Source organism: Elgaria multicarinata, chromosome 15, assembly GCF_023053635.1.
Source record: "Elgaria multicarinata webbii isolate HBS135686 ecotype San Diego chromosome 15, rElgMul1.1.pri, whole genome shotgun sequence".
Lineage (NCBI taxonomy): Eukaryota > Metazoa > Chordata > Lepidosauria > Squamata > Anguidae > Elgaria > Elgaria multicarinata.
The window spans coordinates 21,528,607-21,542,322 of record NC_086185.1 but is presented as its reverse complement, the minus strand read 5'-3'; the positions used below and the strand labels follow the sequence as shown (position 1 = coordinate 21,542,322).

Genomic DNA, 13,716 nt, shown 5'->3' with positions numbered 1-13,716 from the left:
CCAGCACTCCTCAGAAACTGAATGTGCTGCCTGTAGCAGAACCCAAAACTCCTGCAATCCACAGGGATTTTGCAGAAGACACATAATGGTTCATTGGGTCTTCTCCCCAGAAAGCAGAGGCATAAGGACCTCCAGCTGGTCAATCCAACAATGCCGTTCATGCAGAAAATGTTCCCTGAAGATAGGATGTTAGAAAATCACTTTGCTAAGAACAAAGTTATCTTGGGTAGTATCCAAAAGTTTCAAAGCACGAGAGCTAATGATGTCACAGTGGCATAAGCCAACAGTACCACCATGCCATTAGCGCTTGCTAGCACAAAGGGGCAAGTGATATATTTCTGCTGCTTTTTCACTTTCTCACCACTTTTCCCCCTTTGTGCTAGCAAGCAGTAATGATGTTGTGCTAGCCATGGTTCATGCTAGTGCAACATCATTAGTGCTGACATTGTGACAGCACTGGACACTGTTGGATACTATCCCCTCCCTCAGGGGTGCAGATACATGAGTTTTTCTTTCTAAACTGAGATGTCTGGGATGTCTTGCTGTAACTCCCTCTCTTCTCTGTGTTCTTTCTCTTTTTAGAGAGCAGACATAGCTGTTGCCCCCCTGACAATCACCTTGGTCCGAGAAGAAGTCATAGACTTTTCCAAGCCCTTCATGAGTCTCGGTATCTCCATCATGATCAAGAAGCCTCAGAAATCTAAACCGGGTGTCTTCTCTTTTTTGGATCCTTTGGCCTATGAGATTTGGATGTGTATAGTCTTTGCTTACATTGGAGTGAGCGTGGTTCTGTTCCTAGTCAGCCGATTCAGTCCGTACGAGTGGCATTTGGAAGACAACCAGGAAGAGCCGCGAGACCCACAGAACCCTCCTGACCCTCCAAATGAGTTTGGGATATTTAACAGCCTTTGGTTTTCCCTGGGTGCCTTTATGCAGCAAGGATGCGATATTTCTCCAAGGTTTGTTTGGTTTTTTCATATCACGCGCCCATCACTATTTTGCATTTTATGGTCGTCGAGCTGGTGCCATGGTGCATATATGTTTCTTTCTCAAATGACATTTTCCTGGATTTTCCAAATTTTATTTTGACATTCCATCTAATGCTAAGCTACCTCCATCAAGCCGCAATGGCTTGCCAACATTCGCCCCTTCAAAACTAGGGGGGCCGCTTATGAATTGAAAGAGAGCTTCGGCTACTGGGCGGTATAAAAATGTAATAAATAAATAAATAAATAAAATAAAAAAAAATAAAAAACGAGGAGAGGCATCACCAAAAAAGAGGACAAATGAGGATAGCAATTTGCATAAAAATTGCATCTGCTAACTTTTCTTTTCATAAGTTAGCATATGCATAAATGCAAATTTAGAAGCAATGTCTATCTATAGATGCAAATTTAGAAATAATTGTCTAAATCGTCCATGCTTGCTTGCTTCATCTGCTGTCCAAGTGCTAACTATTGATGGGCAAACAGCTCTTACGATTCTTTATCTTTAAACTGGAATTGGACAGGACAGCCCTTCCAACAGTGGGCACCTTCAAATAGAGGGCTGCCCTCTGTAAAAGAGGATGCACGGCCACCCTACAAAAAAACCAGAAAGCCCAGGAGTGGGCATTGCATTTTGATGCCATTTTTCATGCATTGCTGCCACAGAACTTATATGCACCATGTTGAGACTGTAAAATGCATCGGGTTTTTACATCTTTCAGCAATGCTTGGAGGGTTACCGTGTTTTTGCTGCATATCTCATTTTACGGTCATCTGCTTGGTGCATATAACGCTTTGATTTCTGCTTTGCAAACTGAGAGCCAACTCCTTGCAAAGCCGCGTGCAACAGCATTTTAAAAATAACCATGCCCCTCGCCATCGCTCACACCAACCTTTTACTTTCTCCTCTCTGCCTTTTTTCCTCATCTTGTTTGTTTCTCTTCTCATCTTCCTTCCGTCTGTCACTTGTGTTGTTAACAGTTACCTGAATATACTTCTTCCTCCATATATGCCCTCTAAGGATTGCTACATGTAGTAGCGTGTCCATGTTGTTCTGTGAAATGACTTTGCTCGAGTCTTCCGGTCCTCTTAAAGCAGATCTGGTAGCCTAAATACATATGGTCTAATGTATTTAAGCTAAGAGTATTTAATTTAATTGTAAGCTTCTAATAATAGAGGTCATGGCCCTTCCTTGTGTAGGGTACAGGGCCCACATCTGGAGAAATTTCTCTAGGGCAGCTTTTTTCAACCTGGTTCCCCCTATATGTGATGGATTTCAACTCCTTTCATAAGAACATAAGAAGAGACATGGTGGATCAGACCAAGGGTCCATCTAGTCCAGCACTGTGTTCACACAGTGGCCAACCAGCTACCTGTGCGGAATGCACAAATAGAACAAGGGTACAATAGCACCCTTCTGGTTGTGTCCTCCAGCAACTGATGTGCATAAGCATATTGCCTCTGATGCTGGAGGTAGCCCATAGCCATCAGGACTAATAGCCATTGATGGCCTTCTCCTCCATGAATTTTTCCAGCTCCTTTTCGAAGCCATCCAAATTGGTGGCCATCACTACGTCTTGTGGAAGCTAATTCCAGCCAGGGTGGCCATTGGTCTTGCAGGTTGAAGGATATTTGGGAATTGCAGTTGAACACATCTGGAGAACATCAGGTCCCCGAAGGCTGGAGTAGCATATCTAGGTGACTCTTCTTCATGCAATGCTCTTGAATTTTATTACATTTTTTTTTTACCTTTTAGTTACAATTTTTGCAGAACTAGAGATTCAATTGGACTGAACCCTGTGAAATCAAAAGCTTTTTAAAACAAATTGTTACAACATGTTGATGAAATCTGTCAGAAGCAATAAATCTATATGGGTTTATATTCATGGTTCTGATGCAGTGTTGGAGCCTGGCAACGTTCCGCGAATTTACTATCTAACTGAAATAACAATAGTAGTGGGGGGAATACCAATTTGATACCCTAGTGAATGTGCATACATTTACTTTCAGCATGAACCTATGATAAGCCCTTACCGTTCAAAAAAGATTTATTTTATCCTAATATTTATCAGACTAATTCAATAGGAAACGACCGCTGCATTCAGATAAACTAATAAACCTTCATTTAGCACTGCCTAAGAAGCCTCAGGCTCCTATTTATGAAGCTGGCTTGTTTCAATAAACTATAGTTAGGATTAACTACAGTTTAGGGTTTGTACGTAATGCTAAATTGTAGTCAACTGAGAATGGAAGCAACTCACTGCAGTGTGGGCTGAGGATAATGAAAAAGATTACAGGCATAAGGCTAGTAAACATAATGATAAAACAAACATAGTTTATCATTATGTGTCTCAGGCATAAAAGCATTAGAACCAAATCGAACTCATGGTGTCCTTTTCTTTTCTGGATAGCAGCTGGAAGGGTCCCAAATTAGATTAGGTTGTCTCTATGATTAAAGTCACCCTCTCCATTAGAAGATGCTTTATACCAGGTCAGACTATTTGTTAGCCCAAAGTTATCTCTTCTGATTGGGAGCAGTTCTACAGGACGTCTTTCGTGCCATTTGGTACCTGATCCTTCCAGCTGGAGATGTCTGGAATTGAATCTGGGACCTTCTTGCATGCAAAGTGTGTGTTCCGTCACTAAACTATAGTTTCTTGTCATAGAAACTATAGAAACTGATCAAATTTGCAGATGACACAAAATTGGGTGGGATAGCTAATACCCTGGAAGACAGAAACAAACTTCAAAGTGATCTTGATAGGCTGGAGTGCTGGGCTGAAAACAACAGAATGAAATTTAATAGGGATAAATGCCAAGTTCTACATTTGGGGAATAGAAACCAAATGCACAGTTACAAGATGGGGGACACTTGGCTCAGCAATACTACAAACGAGAAAGATCTTGGAATTGTTGTAGATCACAAGCTGAATATGAGCCAACAGTGGGATATGGCTGCAAGAAAGGCCAATGCTATTTTGGGCTGCATTAATAGAAGTATAGCTTCCAAATCACGTGAGGTACTGGTTCCTCTCTATTCGGCCCTGGTTAGGCCTCATCTAGAGTATTGCGTCCAGTTCTGGGCTCCACAATTCAAGAAGGACTCAGACAAGCTGGAGCGTGTTCAGAAGAGGGCAACCAGGATGATCAGAGGTCTAGAAACAAAGCCCTATGAAGAGAGACTGAAAGAACTGGGCATGTTTAGCCTGGAGAAGAGAAGATTGAGGGGAGACATGATAGCACTCTTCAACTACTTAAAAGGTTGTCACACAGAGGAGGGCCAGGATCTCTTCTCGATCCTCCCAGAGTGCAGGACACGGAATAACGGGCTCAAGCCAGATTCCGGCTGGACATCAGGAAAAACTTCCTGACTGTTAGAGCAGTGCGACAATGGAATCAGCTACCTAGGGAGGTTGTGGGCTCTCCCACACTAGAGGCATTCAAGAGGCAGCTGGACAACCATCTGTCAGGGATGCTTTAGGGTGGATTCCTGCATTGAGCAGGGGGTTGGACTCGATGGCCTTGTAGGCCTCTTCCAACTCTGCTATTCTATGATTCTATGAACTCTTCTAAATGAGCTACTTATAGCACATGAGTTTCTGACCACTCACAGAAGTTTTCGGGTCAATTTAATGACACATTAAACTATCAGGAGGTATCCCATTGTTCTCCCCTCCCTTATTCCATTTTAAAATACATCACAGATAAGCTGGAATCGACCCCAAACGGCATGAAATTGGCAGCATGTAAAGTTGTGCCGAAGGACTTTAAACAAAGAGGCTAAAAGCCTCCTTGCAACAAAGGTGGGCAGATCTGATCCCCATGTGTCTACTCAGAAGTAAGTACCATTGCATTCAATGGGCTTCCTCCCAAGTAAGTGTGACGAGGGTTGTAAACTTACAGCAAAATCTTACTTCTACTCAGAAGTAAGCCCTGGCTTTCCTGGGGGCTGTGAGGAAACAGACAATAAGACCCCCTCCCTCCTTTGCACACATTCCAGGGAGGGAGGCTGGGAGGGTGACAAGGAGGCACTCCCTCAATTCAACTGTGTCTGCCATTTAAAGGAGCCCTGGGAAACAGCAGCAGGATCTTCCAGCTTGTCACCCCTCTCCGCCGGTGTAAGTCAATTCATATCAATCACGCCAAAGAAACAGGAAGCATAACAGCAGCAGGAAAACAATGGGATTTCCCTCAATGTACAGAAGCTCTTAGGGTGCAACCCTATACATCCTTAGACAGATAAAAAGTCCTACAAGTTTGGGAGTTGTAGGATTCCACCCCCCTGTCTAAACATGCATAGGATTGCACCCTTAGTTGCTGTTAGCTATGGAGTGGTGGGACAGAGTCAAGTACATTTTGCACCTGTCCTTTTCCCATCAGTGGCATCAGAGTGTGGGTGGGATTTCTTGGGAGTCCTATCTAATCTCTGCAACAACGTAGATCAAGACTACAAATTTCAATAGGGTGACCTTATGGAAAGGAGGACAGGGCTCCTGTGTCTTTAACTATTTTATTGAAAGGAGAATTTCAGCCGGTGTCATTTGTATGCATGCAGACACTGGTGCAATTCCTTCTTCATCACAACAGTTAAACCTGCCCTCTTCTGGTATCTGGTCTCTCTAGCTATATTAGAGCTATACTAGAGTGATCAGAAATAAAAGAGGGCAGGGCTCCTGCAGCTTTCACTGTTGTGATGAAGAGGGAATATCACCAGGTGCTGCATGCATACAAATGACGCCTGCTGAAATTCCCCTCTCAATACAACAGTTAAAGACACAGGAGCGCTGCCCTCCTTTTCATAGGGTCACCCTAGATTTCAAACACAGTCAGTTCCAATTAAATCAGCTGGAGCAGGCCAGATGCACACAAGCGAGTTGGTCCCATTTAGCATCCAAATCACATGACGTGGCTAGCCACTCATTTCCAAAGAGGATGCGTCGCCTGCCAAGCCAATTTCTGTCGTGATATCTTCCTGTATATGAGTAGCTTTTAGACTCTTCCTTGTGTGTTTTCTGCCTCTGCAGTGTTAATCCTGACCTGAACCGAGTAATGCAATTCCGCCTCCTTGCTTGCTATTAAGATAATGCATAGTGGTAGCATTTAAATTGCTGTTGACCATGTGTTCACCCATTAAAGGACCGGGAAAATAAGCATGGGACCATCACATGGAAAGCTGTTGGCATTATGTTTATTTTGTTTCCACTGGGCTTGTACTTCAGCTGTAAATAGATTCTCATAGGGTTTTTGTTAGGCTCTTGAAATGCTCAGCAACCTCCACTTTGCATAATGAATAGGGACGTCTTGTCTTCTTATCTGTGTCCCAATTTAGGATGCTTCAGGAAGGCCTATGAAAGATCAAAGTCAGTATGTACATATCAGTCTACGAGTAACTGATGTTATTAAAGTTTGCAGCCGATTCTCAGCTGTTTCCCACTGGCTGGAGATTTTGCGTTCCCGCCTCCCTTCCACTGATTCCACACAGTGGAAAATGTAGCCAGTACTTAGCGCTGGGTTCATTTGTTTATATAACAGGGGTGCAGAACATCTTCTGGTGCTGGGTGGCAGTGAGAGAAAGTGATAATTAACCTTGTTTATTCACAGATATGATGGTTATAACTGAGGCATCCACCTGCATGGCAAAATGACGTCGTCATCAATGGCAAATTGCTGGCTGCCTAACAAAACTACATGAAAATTACTCCCGATACTATCATATCCACCTTTTTATAATAAATAAATTCTAATTCATGATATACATAAATTGAAACCACAGTCACAGTTTGTAGAACAATACAGTGCTGGTGATGACATCAGTATAGTAACCTTGAAAACTATAATACGAGGTTATGGTTATTGTTTTCTTGTTCTTATCAGCGTTGTAAACTTTATTAACAGGCCCCCGGTTAGTTTGTCCTGTTTGCACAGTAGCTTCTTCGGGGGGAAAACGCAATGACGAATTGGCTGAAACCCATAGATTATTGTGGGGTAGACACCTCCAAAATGAAAAACAGCCGGTATGCCTTGAGCTTGGAGAAACGCGAATAGCAGCTGAGATAAGGTTATGATTGTATCAGGAGTAATTTTCATGTACAGTTTTGTTAGGCAACCAGCAGTTTGCCGTTGATGAACGTGTCATTTTGCCATGCAGGTGGATGTGTCAGTTATAGCCATAATATCTGTGAATAAACAAGGTTAATTATCACTGTCTATCCCTGAAGGTATATCTTGTAGTTGTGTACTTTGGGCACTCTGTATATATCAGATCATTCAACTACTGCCTTCCTTTTTTCTTTTTCTTTTTTGAATGGGTGGCTGTAAGAGACATTGACTCTTCTTACCACCAGAAAGGAGAGAAATGTCTCAGGATCCAAAGATTTCATTTGTGGAAAGCCCAACGCATCTCAGCCTCTTAAGGTCTTCTTCAAGGGGTCATAAAAACATCTACAGCGATTCTGATAACAAAATATCTCCTGCTGTAATTCAACATAATTCACCAGTCGCTGGAGAATTATATTGGATTTTACCCACGCTTTGGACATTCAGACATCTCCTTAAAACTCACCTCTTTACACAGGCCTTTCCTTTCCTGAAGCATGACCCAACTTTCTATGGTTTGTAGCACACAGTAGGGTGTGCGGTTTTATTCCCAATTAATTTGTATTGTGCTGTTTTTATTGTTATATTTAGTGTTGCTTTTATGTCATTGTATGTTATGTCCACCACTTTGATACCCTTGTGGAAAGTGGTATATATATAAAGTAGAATAATAAATAAATAAATAAAACCATGGTCTCCTGCCTTTTGACCCCAAAGGGCTCCTAAGGCAGGTTATGATCATAACATATAAAAATGATTACGATAAAACATATAAATGCAATACAATAAAAACAGCAAATGCACTACAAAAAAAAAAGCATTGAAGAGTTGAAGAAAACATAATCTAGCAGTGGGATTAAAAACAAGTCAAGCCAAAGGCTTGGCAAAACTTTTCAATTTGTTGGCCGTCCATCCAGAACCCATGGGTGGAAGTGGGGAAGCACGTCAACTTCTCTTGGGGGAGAATTTGCATGCTGCAACTGAGGACGCCCCAGACTGGGTCCCATCCAGTTTCTGATGGTGGTGGAACATGGAACAAGGCCTGGTGACCATAGTGGGTGGACAGGCTCTTGTGGGAGAAGGCAATCCTTCAAATATTAAATCCCAAGCCAATTAGCAGGATATCCAGATATAGATATAGAATCATAGAATAGTAGAGTTGGAAGGTCCTACAAGGCCATCAAGTCCACTCTCCCTGCTCATTGCATAGATATGGTAACTTTAATAAGATGCCTATGTTATATTCAATATTCCTTAGACATTCCATGATGGTATAAGGTAGAGTGGGCAACTGTGGAGGGGGTGTTGGGGAGGCCACATTGCCCCCCAGAACCCATCACATGCAACACCCTGTTCCCACTACTGCCACCATCAAAACTGCTGACACTGGAACTGTTTCTGCAAAGAAATATGAAGCACCAGCATATGTGTCTTTGTTAGGGATACTGGAGAAATTGAAGACAGACTAAAGTTTCAATTTCTAAGAATCTGACCCATGGAATTTGCTGCAGACTGGCCTCCCCAGGCCATCCGGAGTCTGTGGATTTTCAGATTTATTTATTTATTTACTTCCCAAAAAATTATTCATATTTATTTGCAGAAAACTATGCAAGTTGTTCCTGTGGCATATGGCACACTAGAATAAATATGCACAGGGGAAAGTCAAATGGAATGGGAGACAATACACTAAACGTCATGTGCTAGCATAAATTATGTAAATATTTGCAAACTTTCTTACAGAATTATTTATGTATTCTTCCGTATAATGGAGAAAAAAAATTCAAATCTGTCTGTGAGCAGACACTAGAATGAATGACAATGCACAATCCACAAAATACATGTGGGGCGGAGTTCACAAAAAGCATTATTTTGGATGGTCATACCATTTCTCTCTCACACTTGTATCATGGCAACCAATCTGGTCTATGTAATCCATAGAATGAATACAGCTGCAAAGGGGAGACCTTTACAGCTAGAGTTGTGCTAGCTGATTTCCCCACAGTAATACCCATTGCCAAAGAGACAAGCCACTTAAAAAGCAGAATGGAGGCTAGTTTCCTCAATAGTGGGGGCAGCTAGTGAAGCTTTTGCCGCACTTGTATATACGTTCTGTGGATCCTGGCCATTGTCTGTAACTTCCCCCAAGGTTGAAGTCTTTTTATTTGTTTGTTCATAAGATACTTTTATAGTATATCATCTCAGAACAAATAGCCTATAATTTTACATTGCAGTTAAAAGGTTTTTTTGTTGGAATACATTTATTGAATGAAAGTGTGCAATACCATTAAGACAGACAAGGATTCTGGGGCAAGGCCCACTCTTGCACTTCTTGGTATAGGCTCTTTCAGCTCCCTTTGTGTGAAACGTAATGGCTAGTTAGATCTAACAGGTGAGTATTTGGTGTGGCTGTTCCAGATGATATAGACCTATTTAATAAGAGTTTTCTAGCCTGAATGAGATCATCAATAGAATGGACCCCTTGTTTCAGTTGTCCCAGACATTGTGCTGTGTTGAATAATGCCATGTTTCTATGAGCCACATAATGTACACCTAAGAGGTATTCAGTGTTCCATCCTTTTACACTAGCTACATTTTACGTTGTCTGCTAGTGAAGACCTAATTGCATACATCATCCTTACAAGGCTTGGTGGGAATCTGAATACAGAGTGTGATATAAAACATAGGTGGGCGGAGTGTGCATATTATGCTCAGTGAAAGAAAAAAGAAAAGATTTGAAGGTCCTGGTAGTCCCACCGTACTCCGTATATCTACGTTTGCCCTGGGCGGGATAGATCTAAAGAACTACTTTAGACAAAGGCCACAGCTAGACCTAAGGTTTATTGTGGGATCATCCAGGGTTCACCCCTGCCTGAGCACTGGATCCCCTGTGTGTCACCTAGATGAACAGGTTTGACCCCTGGATGATCCAGGGATAAACCTTAGGTCTAGCTATGGCCATAGTCAAAGTCTTGGCCCCAGCAAGTGAAATTCTCACATTTTTATTCAGAGCAATCCCACCTGCATTGCACTCACGCACCATTTTCTGAGGGCCCTTGGGCAAGTCACCCTCAATATATCCCCTCCCTCAGTGAGCCTACCTTCGCACTGCCGTTGTCACCAGCTGCTGTTGCTCCTCGTTCTCTTTATACCATTTCTACCACTTGCTGGACAGGCAGAGAGTGGGTGAGCAAGTCGGCAGGGGCGTCTGCTATACGGTGACTCTATGAAAAGAAGGACGGGGCTCCTGTATCTTTAACAGTTGCATAGAAAAGGGAATTTCAGCAGGTGTCATTTGTAGGCATGTAGCACCTGGTGAAATTCCCTCTTCATTGCAACAGTTAAAGCTGCAGGAGCTATACTCCAGTGACCAGATACAAAAGAGGGCAGGGCTCCTGCATCTTTTAACTGTTGCGATAAAGAGGAAATTTCACCAGGTGCTGCATGCATACGAACGGCACCTGCTGAAATACCCTTTTCTATGCAACTGAAAGATACAGGAGCCCTGTCCTCCTTTTCATAGGATCACCCTAACCTGCTGCTCCTCCTTCTCACCACCACTGATGTCTGGCCCAGAGTGAGAGGCAGGTGAACAAACAGGCTGCAATGCTGAAGAACAGGGAGTGTGGTCAGTAAGGTCCCCTGCTGGCATGTGGGTCCCCAGCAGGTGCCCAACGATACCTACCCTTGATGCCGGCCCTGCATACACATCTTACCACAAGCTGCTTTTGAAAACAGTCACGAAGGAGAGCTTTTTCAAAAATGCAAGATCACCCCAATGTTCTCTTTGATCCACTGATCCTTTTGCATAGTCTTTTGGATCCCACCTACCGTGTCTACATCTTTTCTTCCTTTCTACAGTCAGCTACAGGAAGCCTTCATGTTTTCTGGTCTTCAAGAACCAGGCCTGTTGACTTCAATATGCGTAAATGGGGTTCAAAGAGCTATGGGTTAGACTGTCCAAAGCTAATTTGTCTTGAGAGAGAGAGACAGAGAGACAGAGAGAGACAGGGAGATGCATAAGTTGTGTTCAAGAGTAAAATTAGAAATGTACACTGTCTGCAGTAAAGACTGGGCATATTTTGATGTATCATGTTCTGAAAAGAGAATGTAACATTTGCATTATATAGCGCTTCTGTCTGTTCTTGTTGCTAACTTGCTATTATTTTAACTCGATGCATCTGCTCATGTTTTCCTCTCCAGGTATGCATATGCTCTTTGCTTTGATGGGATGATAACAGCCGAAGATCCTTTTATATCAGCAAAACTGCTCTTAATGGCAACTGGTTTGGGGCTGAGCTTCACATGTCTGGCCAAGCTGTGTCTTCCACTTGGCACGAATACTCTAGAGCGGCCCGAAGCTTTGGAGCCAATTGGCTTCAGCTTTGGGCCACCTCGGCCTTCACCCGAACAGCCTCGCATCCAGTTTGGAAGGGTCCGAATCACCCTGATCCACTTCGGATTCAGGGTTCAGATCCGAGGTGGTGCACAGCCCTACTAAATTCCAATGCATTAACTAACTGCAACACTGCCCCTTTCCAGTAACTTGCAGACAAGGTTGTAATATTCTCAACAGTTGTCTCTGATTGCAGGTTGGAGGCAACATGGGGATTGCTCTCCCCATCCAGGGGGCAGTATTTGGGGAGGAAAGGACCTGCAGAGAGTGCCCAACCCTCTGCAGGCTGGATTAGGCCTGCAGGCCAGAGGTTCCCCACCCCTGGCTTAAGGAGTGGGGCCCCATGGAACATTTGCACATTGATGCAGATGCCTGCAAAGGAGAATCCCATGGAAACCTGTACACCTGATGGCTTTCCCTTTGCAGACGTCTATGTTTTGTTGCACAAACATTGCAGGAGCATGTTTCAAGGATGGGGTTAGCCAGTGCAGCCATGCCCACATCTCGACTATGGGCACAAGCACTAATTTATTCACAGCACTGTCTGATTCAAAGAAATCCGGCGTCTCTACCACCAAGAGTATCTGGATCGCAAAAGTACAATCATACTGATGTATTTCTGGTGATTAAAAGGTCACTCTACAATGTCTTGGTTTATTATATTTTCCATTTGCATCTTTATAAACTTACTCACAGGGAGCAGGGGGAGAGAAGAGACTAAATATTTGCAATTCTCTTCTGTGACCATGCTGACTGAAATGGAAATCTGTCAGGGGGCTAGATAACTAACAAAGAATATGCATGCTTTGGAACAGTGGGTTTTCAGCATGCAAATTCCACTTAACATAAAAGACACCAGAATGTCTCCTCATGTCACTGTGAATCAGACTTAGATTCTCAAATTCCCACTAGGGTCAGATCAGGAACGATTGATGATGATGATGATGATGATGATGATGATGATGATGATGATGATTTTAAAAATAATCTTCAGTGAATATATTTCATGTATATTTGCTTAGTCCAACAAAATAAGTCTGAACAAATAAAAGAGTACTGGGGGAAGGCCCTTAATGTGTGACATTTATACCTATTTACCTGGGAGTAAGACCCATTGAACTGAATGGGACCTACTTCTGATCAGATGAGTAAAACAGCACTGTAAAGGGCATTTTTTTAAAAAAACATAAGAACATAAGAGGTGTCATGCTGGATCAGACCAAGGGTCCATCTAGTCCAGCACTCTGTTCACACAGGGGCCAACCAGCCATTGGCCAGGGATGAACAAGCAGGACATGGTGCAACAGCACCCTCCTGCCCATTTTCCCCAGCAACCGCTGCACACAGGCTTATTGCTTCAAACCCTGGAGATAGCACACAACCATCAGGGCTAGTAGCCACTGATAGCCTTTGCCTCCAGGAATTTATCCACCCCCCTTTTAAAGCCATCAAGATTGGTGGCCATCACCACATCTCGTGGTAGTGAGTTCCATAATTTAATTATGCGCTAAGTGAAGAAGTCCTTCCTTTGATCTGTCCTGAATCTCCCACCAATCAGCTTCATGGAATGACCCCAGGTTCTAGTATTATGGGAGAAGGAGTAAAGTATCTCCCTATCCACATTCTCCATAAAATGCATAATTTTGAACACCTCTATCGTTTCTCCCCTTAGCCTCCTTTTTTCCAAGCTAAACAATCCGAGTTGATGTAACCTTCCTTCATAGGGGAGACGCTCCAGCCCCTCAATCATTTTAGTCGCCCTTTTCTGCACTTTTTCCAGCTCTATGATATCATTTTTTAGGTATGGTGACCAGAACTGTACACAGTATTCTAAGTGTGGCCGCACCATAGATTTGTATAAGGGCAGCATGACCCATCTTCTCTGCTGTCATACTTGGTCCCATTTTGACCAAAAGCCAATGCCTCCTTCTCATGGATTTCCTAGCCTTCCCCTACCCTGTTTGAGGCATGACAGCCAACCTCTTTGGGCAAAATATGAACACACGAAGCTGCCTTAGACCATGTCAAGTCATCGGTACATCTAGCACAGTTGTGGTTTTTTTCGGCACCAGGTGAAGATCTTTTTATTCACCTGGGCACTTTACATTTTTTCCCATTTTTATTGTTTTACATCTTTTACATTTTTAGATCTTTATGCTGCTGGCTTTTACTCTGGTTTCATACTGTCGTTTTACACTGTTCTTAAAGGTTATTATGTTTTATCCTGCTGCTGTAATTTGT

At 42.9% G+C, this 13,716-nt stretch overlaps 1 protein-coding gene across 5 annotated transcripts in view; it reads left to right on the top strand.

Moving 5' to 3' along the window:
- Positions 1–13,716, top strand: part of GRIA3 (glutamate ionotropic receptor AMPA type subunit 3) — a 199,442-nt gene that overhangs the window by 136,617 nt on the left and 49,109 nt on the right. For all 5 annotated transcript variants that reach the window (XM_063141934.1, XM_063141933.1, XM_063141931.1 and 2 more), the window contains exon 11: positions 583–959. In XM_063141934.1, the coding sequence (XP_062998004.1) occupies positions 583–959 (377 nt within the window). The remainder of the gene's footprint in view (positions 1–582; positions 960–13,716) is intronic.